Source organism: Carya illinoinensis, chromosome 5, assembly GCF_018687715.1.
Source record: "Carya illinoinensis cultivar Pawnee chromosome 5, C.illinoinensisPawnee_v1, whole genome shotgun sequence".
Taxonomy (NCBI): Eukaryota; Viridiplantae; Streptophyta; class Magnoliopsida; order Fagales; family Juglandaceae; genus Carya; species Carya illinoinensis.
Window position 1 is genome coordinate 8,838,791 of NC_056756.1, and position 15,918 is coordinate 8,854,708.

General features: G+C 38.7%; 1 protein-coding gene across 1 annotated transcript; it reads left to right on the plus strand.

Moving 5' to 3' along the window:
* Positions 1-988: 988 nt before the first annotated feature.
* Positions 989-3,390, plus strand: LOC122309598. Its single transcript, XM_043123123.1, has one exon. The coding sequence runs from the start codon at positions 1,261-1,263 to the stop codon at positions 3,241-3,243; it is 1,983 nt and encodes a 660-aa protein (XP_042979057.1). The 5' UTR covers positions 989-1,260; the 3' UTR covers positions 3,244-3,390.
* Positions 3,391-15,918: the final 12,528 nt, after the last annotated feature.

Sequence of the window (15,918 nt, forward strand, 5' to 3'; positions counted from 1 at the left end):
CTTCTTCAATCTATAGGCCTACAAATAGGATGTACGTGCTTATTTAGTTTCAGCTACCATGCATGACAAAGCAAGAAACTGACCCTCGCTCATATAATTAATTATATATGAGACTCTTACATATGATTAGAGTACTTTAACCACCAAACATTTTCTGCAAAACATGTTCTGCCTTTGAGCGATCTCCAAGTGCCCGTTTTCGAGAAAATGATGAGCTTAAAGAAGTTTTCACGGTGGATAACCCACGTAGACTGATAACAACTTTGGCTCGGCAGACAATAATTTTCTCACTCGAATGCACGTACGTACGTATGGTCATTTTCACAGACGACATTGTCGTTTTTGTTTGCAGCTCCTTGTTGTATGTATTGTTTCCTGATTCTTAATTCGGTTTCAGCTTCTTTACTGCTATGGATTGATTGTTTGAAAAGAACGGGTGATCAGTACAAGGTTTTTTTTTTCTTTTTTTCCGAACAACTGGTACGGACGATATTCTTGCAAATCAAAAATACTGATCGACACAGCTTTGCGTACTTATTTACTGCTGGTCTTGCACCAGAGAACGTAAGCACACCATCATGCAAAGTGTTTGAATTATATTCCCATGCACATTCTTCCGAGGCGCGTAGAACCTTGCGTAATTTTGTTTACTCCGGAACTTAAGCATCGCCTTTAATTAGTAATTACTGATCTCAGATTGTATAGCACCTAAGTTAATGGAATATATAATATCGAAGGGATGCTGATGCTTTTCTTTCCTCTTGTACTGGAGTTTAGACCAAACGATTTCCCATGACCTATCTGTAACGGAGAGAATAATGGTAGCTTTTTTAGTGCGAGAAAAAACCGTTGAACCATCATCCCTAAAATCTCCTCCTCCGCACACAGGCTACATCATGTCCAAAACCGCCATTATCATTAGCCCCACCACCGTCTCACATCACCCACGTAGATGAAACCAAATCAAATCCCCCCCCCCCCCCCCCCCCCCCCCCGGGCCCCAAGACCTTGAGCTCGTTCCCATGAAAAAAATACAAAAACATAGCCATCTAAGCTGTCATGTCTGTTTAGATTTTGATGTCATAAACATGAAAACAACCCCAGCAAGTTCATTTAGATAAAGGAAATGTCCACTCACCATTTATAACAAATCCGTCTCTCTCCTTTTTTCTCTCCGAGAGATTTTTTCAGCACTGGGTTAATTTTTTTGGGGTGTTTGATCAGATTTTAAGGCGTTTCGGAGTTGGGTTCGCTCAGGACATGGCGGACATAGTCAAGGAGATCCTGGCAAGACCGATACAATTGGCAGACCAGGTGACCAAGATCGCCGACGAGGCGCAATCTTTCAAACAAGATTGCTCGGAGTTGAAGGCCAAGACCGAGAAGCTAGCAGGCCTATTACGACAGGCAGCACGAGCCAGCAACGACCTCTATGAGCGTCCAACGCGTCGCATCATTGATGATACAGAATTGGTCCTCGATAAAGCCCTTACGCTCGTTATTAAGTGTCGAGCCAATGGCATCATGAAACGGCTCTTCACCATTATTCCCGCTGCAGCGTTTAGGAAAACGTCCATCCAGCTCGAGAATTCAATCGGAGACGTGTCATGGCTCCTCCGAGTGTCCGTCTCTGCCGATGATCGCGACGATGAATATCTGGGTCTTCCTCCAATAGCATCCAATGAGCCAATTCTTTGCCTTATCTGGGAACAGATTGCGATCCTACACAATGGATCCTCGTTAGACGACCGCTCGGATGCGGCTGCCTCCTTGGTGTCATTGGCCCGGGATAATGATCGATACGGCAAGCTTATTATTGAGGAAGGTGGGATCGGAGGGCTTCTAAAATTGGCCAAAGAAGGACACATGGAAGGTCAAGAAAATGCTGCCAGAGCCATTGGCTTACTGGGTCGTGACCCGGAAAGCGTCGAGCACATTGTGAATGCTGGTGTTTGCTCTGCGTTTGTGAAAATCCTTAAAGAAGGGCACATGAAGGTTCAAATTGTGGTGGCTTGGGCAATCTCGGAACTAGCACATCATCACCCCAAATGCCAGGACCATTTTGCGCAGAACAATGCAATTCGGTTGCTGGTTAGTCATCTTGCGTTTGAGACCATTCAAGAGCATAGTAAGTATGCCATTCCCAGCAAACAACAAATGTCTATACATTCGGTTTTCATGGCTAGTAATGGTCCAAGTCCAAATGATAAAACGGAAAGTGAAGACTATGATAAAGCATCCACTGCTCGAATTGCTCACCCAGCGGATAACCTCCAAAACTCGAGCCTTATGCACAATGTGGTTACCAACACCATGGCCATGAAAAGCCAGACTCCTGACCACTCGAAGCCACAAGCATCGCAACGTCATCATCTTGACCATGCTATTGCTAAGTCCAATCATGGCAATGCAAAACAACAATCCAATCACCAGCAGCAGCATGTTTCGCTAGCGGGATCTAGCATTAAGGGGAGGGAATTTGAAGATCCGGCTACTAAGGCCGAGATGAAGGCAATGGCAGCCAGAGCCCTATGGCTGTTGTCCAAGGGCAATGTATCCATTTGTCGGAACATCACTGAATCAAGAGCGCTTTTATGCTTCGCTGTGTTGTTAGAAAAAGGAACTGATGATGTTCAATCCTATTCAGCCAGGGCATTGACGGAGATCACAGCTGTGGCTGAGCAAAATGCTGAGTTGAGGCGCTCCGCTTTCAAGCCCACTTCCCCTGCTGCTAAGGCTGTATTAGAACAGTTACTTAAAATTATAGAGGCAGCCAACTCGGACCTCCTTGTACCCTGCATCAAATCAATTGGAAACTTGGCAAGGACTTTCAGAGCAACGGAAACAAGAATCATTGGGCCATTGGCGAGGCTGCTTGATGAAAGAGAACCTGAGATTTGTATGGAAGCCTCCATTGCACTTACTAAGTTTGCATGCACTGACAATTTCCTCCATGATTATCACTGCAAAGCAATCATAGATGCTGGAGGAGCTAAGCACTTGATTCAATTGGTTTACTTTGGGGAACAAATGGTCCAAATTCCTGCGTTGATTCTTCTATGCTACATTGCATTACATGTCCCGGACAGTGAGACACTTGCTCAAGAAGAGGTGCTTATTGTGCTTGAGTGGTCATCAAAGCAGGCGCATCTTGTTGAAGAACCTGAAATTGAAGAATTATTACCGGAAGCCAAAAGTAGGTTGGAACTCTATCAGTCCAGGGGTTCAAGAGGATTCCATTAGTTTAATCCAATTGTACAATGTTTCTAGGAAAAAATCCAACAAAAAACCGGTTGCATTTTGCTGTTGTCCTTCTCATAAGATGTATATAAATTAGCTCTGCTGTGGTCATTACTGTTGTGGCAAATTGCTTAGAAGAATTTCCCGTTACTGTGTAGTACATATTTCTTCCCTTCTTCTTCTTTTTTTTTTTTTTTTTTGTTGCTGTTGCTGAAACCTAGCTTCTTAAGTAATTAATCTTCATAATGTTGGTATGTAATTACACTCCTCCAAAACGACCGACAAAACTGCAGCCCTTGCTACTCATACCTTCACTGTACGTACCACGTACCCGGACAACGTTGCCGGCTTGCTACCATTATTATACCAAAATGATAGATGCCAGCCTACTCCAGGGTGGGGGGCTGCTTCACTTTCCACTTCTCTTGCTGCATCATCATTTTCCTGGGCACTTGGAAATGGCAGTATCCTAATCAGAACTATAATAATTGAGGCATATAAAATTTTAGGGCAAAAATTTTCACAAGCTTCCTTGCAGATTCTAACTTCAATTTTATAAGTTCAGTGACCCCAATCATTTATATTTTCGTGTTCACGACAAATTCCCACTTACATTCCGGGTAACATATATTATAATTCTTCCCGTAGATGGATGCAAATTGTGGAATTATAAATTGTGTAGTGCATAAGTAACAGATATTCTATCGTCTATGGGCCATGCAATGGTGTGATTTGTGTCTGCTAGCATCGTAACTGAGCTGTTGTTGAATGGAACTCGGCTACGTACGTACGTACTTGGGTTCATCCACGTTCTTTTTGGTCTTGGGTATTAAAAAACAGTACAACAATGTTCGAAAGAAACAACTCTCTCAAACATTATCCCTCGGGACAAAATAAGTCATGATGGTTTCGCAGGAAGTTATGAACAAGGGAATGAGTACGACTGCTGCATTTGCGAGAAGATGGAACATGATTGAGCTCTTTTGAAAATGGTTTGGATGTGGATGGATCGAGCTTGCATGAGGCTATATAGATGTCTTAATCTAATGCTCTTTTGAGAGCGGAAGTGCCACGCGGCCACTCCCGTAATGATTTCATAATATTTCTATATTCTTTAACGTGGATGTATAGGAACGTTACGGTCATGTAAAGTCGAGCTCAACCAGGCTTGACTTTTTTTTAAAATTCGTTGAGCTTGACTTGTACGTTAAGCAGTTGGAACACCATCAATTTAAAGCATTTGTTAGTCGGATAGTTGGAAAGGCATCCCGTATATTGTCACGAATCATGATTGACATTGGATAAAGCATTTTTTTTTTTTTCCAGCGCTAGCTTGATTGGCTTGCAGTGTTAAGAAAAAAAGGGGACGTGTTTGAATAATATAGTCTATTGATTTTGGTATTCTGCTTTATAAAATATATAAGTGTACAATAAGACTAATTATGGAAAGTTAAATAAAAGGAAAAAAAATGCTATCGTAACATATGTCTAAAATCAAGAAATCCCTATTGTGTGCAATCCATAAATATGGAAAGAGTGATTCTGTCAATACTTCCCTTCAAGTTGGTGCATGGAGATCCGTAATGCCAAACTTGTAAGAGAAATGATGAAAAAGATCCTGACCTAAAGCTTTGGTGAAGATATCTGCAATTTGCTCATATAAAGAAGTGTGAATTACTTTGAGGAGGCTGGAGCGAATTTTGTCGCGAATGAGGTGGCAATATATCTCAATGTGTTTAGTGCGTTCATGGAATACTGGATTGTGAGCAATGTGAAGTGCAGATTGATTGTCACAGTAGAGGTGGAAAGGCTCGGGATAAGAATGCCAAAATCAATGAGAAGTTGCTTAAGCCAGGTGAGTTCACAGGTGGTGACAGCCGTAACGTGGTATTCAGCTTCAACAGAAGAACGAGCAACGGTAGTCTGTTTTTTTGCACGCCATGAGATTGAACTAGTGTCAAGCTGGATGAAGTAACCTGTGGTGGAACAACGGGTGGTGGGACAGCTGGCCCAATTAGAATCAATATAAGCCGTCACTTGAGTGGTGTTGGAAGAAGAAAAAAAGATGCCTTGGCCAGGGCTCCCTTTGATGTAACGGAGAACATGCGTGGCAGCAGTCATATGAGGAACACGAGGGCATGCATAAACTGACTAAGAATGTTGACAACATAAACAATATCAGGTCGAGTGATGGTCAAGTATATGAGACACCCAACGAGACGACGATAAATGCTAGGGTCCGGAAGGAGAGATCCATCTTCATTGGTGTGATGATCCGTTTTTACGTGTATTTTCACTGAAAGAGTTATTTTTAATTTAATTAATATATTAGCTCTTTTATTTTAAATTATTGTATTTTAAATTGGTTTTATTTTATTTGATGTAGTGTTTAATTTATTATAGTCGTTTTATGGTTTTAAAATCGTTTTCGGCAGATCAGTTTTTAGATTCCGGAAGTGAGAAATGAACCTCATTTCTTTTCCTCATCTTTTCTTTTTCCTTTTTTCTTTTTTCCTTTTTCCTTTTTTCTTTTTCATTTTCTTCTTTTCCTTCTTTCTTTCTTTTCTTCTTCTCTTTCCTTCTTCCCCGCGCACGCACGGACTCCCTCTCTCCTCTCTCCCGTGGCCGACCTGTTCACCACCCAGACCCACCACTTGCCGGCAACGTGGCCGACATAGCCGCCGTCGTTCGGTCCCCCTCTGGCCAGTGATCACCCCCACCAATTTCCAGCTCCATCCGTGCCGCCGATCACCTCCTACAGCCCCTTCTTTCTGCATGGTTTTGAGCTGCATGGTTTCACCTCCGGCACCATCTCTTCACCACTTCTTCTCCTACCTCTTGCTGTCATAACCCACCCATTTTCGACCTCAATCCGTTGCCGGAGCAGCTCTCACGAGTTCAACTCCGATTTGGCCTTTTTCCGCTTCCACCGCCACCCACGGTCAAAACTCACTTCCTTTAGCTTCATAAACCTCTCAAGGTCATTCCCTATCAATTTCGTATCTTGGTTTGTCCCCGTTCGAAAGTGGGTAATTTACTACCCACGGCCACATTGTAAAATACACTGTTACATTACTTTTTCTCTGCCGTTTGCAACGTCGTAAGCTTTCAAAAAATACCTTATAGTGCTGTAAGTATTTTTCAAACTCTGCTTTTAGATTTAAATATATTTTTCTCTTACAATAATTATTTGACTGCTAGTTGGTTGATTCCAGACTGAATCCGAGGAGTTCGAGGGTTGGATGGATTGAGAACGGAGTTATTTGGTTTTGTTGATTTGTGATTGGTTGGTTGGTTTGTGCCTTGAGATTGCATTTACATGGTGCATTCACGTGCATTTTATTTAATTGAGAAAAATCATATTTTGTTGGCGTAAATGGATTTTCGGGTGCGTGTGTATCACGACCCCAAGCTGGGATGTGGTATTATCTCGGTGGAGCTCCTCTGGTCACTCAGGAGTGGATAATACTGAGTGACATACCCTGGGCTGTCTCAGGGCGACGACCGGATCTCACGATACGGTAACGCTGTTGTGTCGACTCCGTGGTCCCTAGAGTAGCAGGGACTAGAGGATGACCTGGCCAGAGACGCGCTGGGCGCGAGTACTGAGCATCACTCGTTTAGGTGTCACACGCGTAGACGTTACCTGTGGTGTGGCACAGAGGCAGAGTGTGCGGATGATCCCTAGGGGAGATCATGGTGCATGCAATAATTGGATCGGTTTTATGGTTTTGGTTACGGGCCATTTTCTAGGAAAATGGTGAGATTTGGTTTGAGGCTATGTGATCCATTTTCTTTAAAAATGGTGGTTTATTGATTTAGGCTATTATCTGGGATAATGACGAGGATTGGTTTTAAAAGTTTTGTTTTTGGGCCAAATGAGATTTTGGCGTGCATGGAAAAAATGTGGTTTTCATGGAACGGGTGCGTTTGCATTCTTTCATGCATATTGTTTGAGTTTTAATATGCTTTTATCTAGTGGTATTTGGATCTTACTTACCTGCGGCACCATTTTCGATACCGTAAATTTTGATGCAGAGATCGAGGAGGAGTAGGAGGTTGAGCCCGAGGATGCGGCTTCGCCAAAATTTTGAGTTGAAGTTTATGCTTTGTAGTTGGCTTTGAACAATACTTGTATCTTGTAATATTTTATTATGTATATTTTGAACGAGTTTGTATTAAATAATGAAAATTTCGGTACTTAGTTTATGACTTTGCTATCCGTTGCGTGTTTCTTCGTGCACATTTGTTGTTTATACACACACTTGGCACTTGGCGATAGGGTGGTGACCCATGACGTCACCATCCAGACGTCTCAATTTTCCCGTGTCCATATGTGGAGATTTAGAGGCGTCACAATTGGAAAGCTTCAAATGTTGTTCCATCGGAAAAGAGGCGGTCCGAGCACCAAGGTTGCCACTGTCAGAAAGTATATCAAGAGCATACTTGCGCTGATTCAGGAAAATGCCTACAAAAGAGCGTGCAACTTCGAGACCAAGAAAGAACTTCAAGGAGCCAATGTCCTTAGTTTTGAAGTGAGTGGTGAGAAGAGTCTTGAAAAACTCAATTTGGGAAAGAGCATTGCCAGCAACTAAGATGTCATCAACATAGACAAGAACAGTAATGATGCTGGTGTGAGTGACAAGAGTAAATAAGGAGTGATCAGCCTGAGATTGACGGAAACCTGCATCAAGAAGCACAGTAGTTAGTTTGGAAAACCAATTGCAGGAGGCTTGCTTGAGGCCATATAGGGACTTTCTGAGTCGACAAACACGGGTCTCCTCCTTAGTGCAATAGCCGAGAGGGGGATGCATGTAGACTTCTTCATCAAGGTCGTCGTGCAAGAAGGCATTGTTAACAACTTCTTCATCAAGGTCGCCGTGCAAGAAGGCATTGTTAACATTAAGCTGATGAATAATCCAATTTTTTGTAGCAGCAACAGCTAATAAGCAACGGACAGTGGTCATTTTGGCTACCGGAGCAAATGTTTCATGGTAGTCAAGGCCTTCAACTTGAGTATAGCCCTTAGCAACCAGTCAGACTTTGTATCTCTCAATGGATCCATTAGCTTTGAGTTTGGTTTTGAAAACCCATTTACAGCCAATGGGTTTTTTTTCCAGGGGGAAGATGATCAAGGGTCCAAGTGAAGTTAGTTTCTAAAGCTTGAAGCTCAACAGACATTGCCTCGCGCCAATGAGGATGTTTGAGAGCATCAGAATAGCATGAGGGTTCAACACAAGAGGTGAGAGCATTTAAATAAGTAATATGTGAGAAAAAAAATCGAGAATATGAAAAAAAAAGGCAAATAAAGGATGAGCAATACCTGAAGCCGGTGTAGCAAGTAAAGACGATGTGGGCTCTGTAGGTAAAGTGGGACATATGTAGTCAGTGAGATAGAGAGGCCGTGTAGTGTGGCGGCGAGGACGAGAGACATGTGGAGGGGAAGAGGGTGGAGTTTGGGAAGGTGAAGATGAGGAGGATAGATTTTGAGGAGGATTTAGAGGTGTGGGAGGAGTAGGTAAAATGAGTTTAGGAACGGGAAGAGGAATAATTGAAGATGAAGAAGAAGAGGAAGAGGTGTCTGAAGTATCCTGGAAAAGAAATTGTTGTTCATGAAAGGTGACATCACGAGAATAGAAAATGGAACGTGTATCAAGATTATAAAGTTTGTATACTTTGTGAGTGCTAGGATAGTCGAGAAAGACACATTTAGTAGCACAATGAGAGAATTTATCACGGTGAGCACGAAGAGTTTATGCATAACAAAGGCACCCAAACACACGAAGGTGATCGTAGTTGGGTGTTTTGTTGAAGAGAACCTCAAAATGTGATTTGTTCTGAAGAGTACGACTAGGAGTGCGATTGATGAGGTAAGCAGCAGTGAGAACACAATCTCCCCAAAAAAGGAAGGGGTAAGTGTGCTTGAAAACGAAGACTACAAGCAACATTAAGAAGGTGTCGATGTTTACACTCCACAACACCATTTTGTTGAGCAGTTTCAACACAGATACGTTCATGAATAATGTCATAGTTAAGAAGATAAGTTTGAAAGTGATGAGAGAGAAATTATTGCCCATTATCGGTGCGAATGATTTTAACATTGGTGTTAAATTGATTTTTGACAAGAGCGAAAAAATGCGTTAAATGAGTGTAAGCTTCAGATTTAAAACACATTAAATATATCTAAGTAGTACGGGAAAAATCATCTATTATGGTAAGAAAATAATGGGCGTCTGATAAAGAAGAAGTATGATAGCCACCCCAAATATCACAAAAAATTCGATTAAAAGCAAAAAGACTTTTAGTAGCAACAGTTGAAAAATGTAATCTAGTGTGCTTAGAACGAGCACAAACATCACAATCAAAAAGAATATAAGAAGAATCTAAAATATTATGAATAATAAAACTGGAGGGATGACCTAGACGTTGATGCCATAAAGTCTTATTGGTAGTGGATTGAGTAGCAAAAACCATGGGGGGTCAGGACGGTACATGTAAAGTCCATTGCATAGTTCATCCGCTCCAATCGGCTTCATTGAATGTGGGTCCTGAAATAAGCAATTATTAGAAGAGAAAGTAACAATGCAAGAATTAGGAAGGACAATTTGGAAAACAAATAATAAATTGAAGTTTAAAAGGGGAACAAAATAAACTTGAGCGAGGGTTAGAGATGGGGATAGAATGCAAGTGTCGAGACCTTCAGCAAGGACATCTTGACCTATGGGAAGTCGTATACAATGGGGGGTTGTAAGGGGTTGGAGATTGGTGAAAGCTTCCTTGTGGTGGCAAATATGGTGGCTGGCACCACTGTCTACCACCCAATGGAGGCGCCGATTGAGAGGGAAATTAAGGGAAAGGGAGAAGAGATTACCAACAAAGTTGAGAGAGGACTCAATCGGAGAGGGAGTTGGCTCAAGCAAGTCAAGAAGTTTTTGGTAGAGCTCCAATGACAAGCCAGGAACTGGACTGGAGTCCAGCAGAGCCACGGCGACCTAGTTTATGTTGGATGGTGGCTGACCTAGAATAGATGGCTGGGATTTGGGTCTCGGGTTGCGGCTAGGGGGATAACCCATGAGGTCCAGCAACGGTCTCTGGTGTGTCCATCTTTGCCATAAGCTGTGCACTTGAATATGGGTTTCGGATGCTCACTAGATCGGACAACCATGGCCATGGTTTCCAATGAAGAGGAATGAAGGTGAAGTAGCCTTTGTTGCTCTTCTTGAAACAAAATAGAGAAGACTCTACTGATGGATGGCAAGGGATCCATGGCCAAGATTTGAGTACGGAGGGAAGCGAAGGAATCGTTGAGGCCGAGAAGAAACTGAAACACCCATTCATCATTGGCTTGCTGCTATAAAGCTTTGAGGTCAGTGCTCTGTTGGAGATGACTGAGTTTATCCCAAATTTGTTTTATTTGATTGTAGTAGTCATGGACTGAATTTGTGGTTTGGTGTAGAGAAGAGAGAGTCCGCTTGAGTTGGTAAATTCTGGCATTATTGCCATGACAGATACGAGAGGAAAGATCAACCCAAACATTACGTGGATTGGTATGATATTCAAGAGAATTGGCAAGAGAGGGGCTAATAGAGTTGAGGATCCAAGTAAGGACCATGTCCTTCGTTTGGTTCCATTGGGTGTATTCGGGTGTGTTGGGAGCAGGAGGATTGAGGGTACCATCAACAAAACTAAGTTTGTTTTTGGCATTGAGGGCTCGGGTCATGGCTTTTTGCCATTTGGGATAGTTATCGCCAGTGAGAAGTCCATTGACAAATGATTAAGTTTGGTGAATCTAGGGGGTGAAGAACGTAAGGGGAAGGGAGGGAAGGAGGGGTTGGATTGGATGAATCTGTCATGATGGTGCAAGACAGTGTTTAGCCTGATACCATCTTAAGAAAAAAAAAAAAAAAAGGGACGTGTTTGAATAATACAGTCTATTGATTTTGGTATTCTGCTTTACAAAATATATAAGTGTACAATGAGACTAATTATGGAAAGTTACATGAAAAGAAAAAAATGCTATCATAACATATGCCTAAAATCAAGAAATCCCTAATTGTGTGCAATCCATAAGTATGGAAAGAGTGATTCTGCCAATACAGCTTCTTGATCTTCCGTCTTATAGTAAGAGTATATTCTTTACCTATCGGTAGGTACAACTTGTCATCCATACGTTTGGCTCATTTGGAAACATGAAACACTGGCTGTGGAAGCAGTTGTACGTTCATAACCAGTCGGCCTCTTCTCTTAAATATTTTTACCCTTTAATCTTGATGGTTCTGTAAGTACACCTTCTGCATTGTTGCTGAATCTTGCCCAGAGTGCAGGGGCAGAAAGCATGTCCAAGCAATATAGGTAGACATGAAGAATAAAATTAACAGGAGATCAATATAGAATAATGCATGCATAAGGCAGCAGTTAGATCGAGTTTAGACAAAAACTGGAGGAGACCAAATGAAATTAGCGTAATGCAGCATGCAGTTGATAAGCATGGGAGCCTAAGAAATTTCAATGAAGTGAAATTTTCAGTTAGTACAGCTTACTGCTACCTTATAAACTGAGAAGATATATGGGTCATGTCATGAGGACTTGAAAAAAAGATACTAATAATAATTATTACGTATGTCCAAGAATTTCAAAGTTCAATGCAACAGATATGAATGAATGCATGTCGCTGTCGGCAAATTTTAGTTGAATGACAAGTTCTATTGAACTGGTTTCAGGGGACTGACGGCGACTAAGAATTTTTTATTTATAGATTTTTCTTACTTTTCAAGAATCAGTAAGTTTTCATATTTGAGATAAAGGGATTTTCTGTAGTTTTTAAGATACTTTATTTCCTTCTATTTTTTTTACGAGTTTATCTCTAATTAAGTTTCCTAAATTTCGAGTAAGGTTTTTTCACTCCTAAATGAGAATTAAGCATAAACTTGGAAGGGTCGTTAATGTTATTCTCTAACATTTTCAATCGAGGTACTCAAGAAAGAGTTCCTCTGTTTGGAACTGTAGATCTTGATCAACATCAAGTCCTGTTGTATGATTAATGAAAAAAAGCTTAAATTATGCTAATGGTCATAATGGTGGTTGACCTTTTTGTGTGGAGCTCGGTCTTTATATTTTGTAGTGGTGGTAGTTTGATTTGATGATCTGACGGTCTGACATTAGTTTGTGACTTTTTTTTTTATTTATTTATTTTGAATTTTTAACCAGTCTTGAGTCGATAAGGGTTCCCTCGAGAAAAATTTGGAATCCATGTTTTTGACTTTGGAACCGAAAGGATCCAACCATCCTAATATTTAATATTTTATTATATATATATATTATATTATTTTGAACGATTACCACATTGCAACATTGTGTATTAACTTTCATTTGAATAAAATCATTTTCAGTTCCGTAGAATACACACATTATCAAATCTGCGATTGATTCCGTTTTGACTTTATTTTCTCTTACGAATGATTACAATGGTTACGTGCGTGTGTGATGACTTCATAATAGCAAGTTAGCGACCCATGATCTTAGTTTTGTGCTGCTGATGTCCCGTGGTTTTTTCAAAACCGCCAGAACTTTCAGCCAGTACGTACCATATAAATAAATAAATAAATATGCACTGAAATTAATGGCATGGCCGATTGACAATGTTCTTGAAACATAGGACTGAATGGGGCCAGGCCTATGCATTCTTATTTGAAAGTACTGCACAATCAGCCCAAGGGCCAAGAATCCCCTCGTCAATTGGGTCTTCTATGGTTTCTGCCCATCCAGAAATGTGTTGTGTTGCTAAGAGATATGTCAGATCCTTTAGACCCAACAGGGAGTGAGACAGAGAGACTCGAGTTCTTAATTTCAGGAATTAAAATTCTACGTGTGCAGTCAATGACACTATAAACTAGAAGCTATATGTATATACGTGTGTATTTGACAGTCTCATTCTGTGCGGACCCTTCACGAGCTATACTGGGACATTGACGAGAGAGAATGAGGAGCAAGAGGTGTTCTCAGAACAATAGAGAGGATTTGGTTTGGGTAATGAGGTTTTGGGATGAAATTAGGAATCGTAATTTGTTCAATATACTTGTCCATTTCCCTAGAAAACAAAGAGAGAGGTCTTTGGTGGTACATGGGTTATGTGAGGAGTCAGGACCCCTTTTTCAGGGCTATGCACCGAATTTCAATTATTGGACGAACAGTCTCTAAGGTGGTTCGAGTTCCTTTGTGAAATCAGGATATGGTAAATCGTTCTTTTCCTTTTTCCTTTCCAGGAGGAACTTAGGCATTTTATGGGTTTTCTGCCGGAACATAAAATTGAGAAGAGAGAAGAAGTAAAAACAAACAAACTGGGTTAAAAAAATAAAAAAAACAAAAAAAATAATAATAATTAAAAATTTTAAAAAAATAAATAAAGACAAAGGAAGGACAAGCGCTGAAGCGCAATAGCTCGGAGACAACGCCTTTATGGTACAGAGTTTGCCTTTTCTAATCTTTATGGACCTTGGTCATGAAGTCGTACGCCTATACCCACCAAGAAAAAATATGTAAGTAAATATAAGATTTATATAAAAAAATTAATTTTTAAAAGTACAACCTTTTTTTTTTCATAAAATTACGATATATTTACACATTCCGTGAATTATATTAATATTACTTAAAAAAAAAATGTCTGCGCATGTAATTATACCAATGATATCGGCCCAACCCTTTTGACTATATATTTTATAATTATGTTTTAAAACAAAGATATTTTTTTCTAAAATAATGTCATTTTTAAAAATTCACAATATATTTTCTATAATTATATTTAAAAAAAATATATATTTTTGTAAAGTTTTATTATTTTTATAAATTTTTTATAAAAATACCGTATATTTTAAAACATAATTTATATATTATAAATTTATCATTTTTCATTACATAGATAATATTATATATAGTTTTAGAATGGATAAGTTTTAGGCATTTTTATTAAAAAAGACGAGACCCACCGTTAAAGATTGAGTTATTTCACTTGGGTTTTAGATTTGTCCATTATTTTAAAATGGAGTACTTATATTTGCACATCCTAATATTATAAAAAGAGTAATACTATGTACAGTCTCTAAATGGAAACTCCAATATAGGTTTAGGCAATTTTATTTTTAAAAATATTTAAAATTATAAAAAAAATACTATTTGTAATCTTTAAGTGGATACTGCATGTGCAGGCCCTTTATTAAAAGAAAAAAAATATCATTTTAGGAATGATATTTTAATAATTTTAAAAAATTTTAAAGATAAAATTACATATGATTACATTGCAGTCTCCGAATGGAGACTGCATGTAGCATTGCTCTTATAAAAATATCCTTTCTAAAATAATATTTTTTCTTATTTAATAAAGGACCTACATATGTAGTCTCCACTTAAAGACTGTAAATAAAATTTCTCTTATAAAAATTATTTTTTTCATATATATATATTTTCCTCCTAACTAGAATTCCAAGAGATTTTTTTTTTTTTTTAAATATCATGTTATGCAGAATCTTTTTAAAAATGATTCAAATAAGTACTGATAAAGGATCGATCATAATACTTATATCTGTTTAGTTTAGCTTCTCTCAAGACCAATCCACCTAAACGGCAAGACCCATATTTCCTCATTTTTTTTCACTAGAAACTCGGCTGTTCCCTCGCCAATTTAAGCTCGGTTTGATCCTTCAAGTTTAAATGCTGGAATGGAATATTTAAGTATTGATGCATTCTGATATATTGTTTTTGGATTAATTATATATAAATATTTATATGTATATATAAACTAACAACTAATAGAATAAATGGATATATATATATATATATATAATTGTGTATTATGTATATGTGTATATATATATAAAAGAATAAAAGATTTCTAGATTGAATATTCATTGAAAAAATACAAACTTGAGTTAAGACGCAAAACCAAAGAAAAAAATAAATAGATAAATTATTAAAAATACTTATATTAAAAAAAAACGAGGGGACATATTTAATGTTACAAAAAAAACTAAAATTATATAAATATATTTTATATTCTATAATTAATTAAATACCAAATAAATTTAAAATTTATAAAAATGTATTCTAAGTACAAGAAAATTACAAAAATAGTTTGAAATGGAATAGGGCCCGAAATGCTAATTTCGGCTTAAATGACCATAATTTGACCACAATGACTGAAACAGACTGTGACGGGTCAAAATTTGGAGTGAAATGAAACGAGAAAGTATAGTATATTAGATACTACACCAAAACAGAAAATTCTGATCAGAACGGAATGAAATTTAAAACTATGTCTCCAACTCTAATTTTTTTTTTCCAATTTTCTATTTCACCCCATTTAGTGCTTCTCATAACTAAATATCTACATGAGGAATACTACTCATCATGTCACACCACTCACCTTATATATTTTTAATTTTTAATTAATTTATTTATTTTTATTAAACTAATTAAGTTATTGTCCTTATCATCCATACACCACATACTTATTATGGAAAAAGATAAAAAAAAGAATAATAGCATATGGTGCACTGGTGTGTGGGAATGCTAAATACAATTATATATTCATTCTATCTACATATGCCCCATCATGTCATCCTCCTCAGTGGATATAACAATATAAGGGAAAAAGAAAATGCTAGTTTATCTCCGCATTTTGCCTAT

Bases quoted from the DNA above. Each gene is read 5' to 3' on its own strand.
- LOC122309598 (XM_043123123.1), top strand. From the start codon at position 1,261: ATGGCGGACATAGTCAAGGAGATCCTGGCAAGACCGATACAATTGGCA.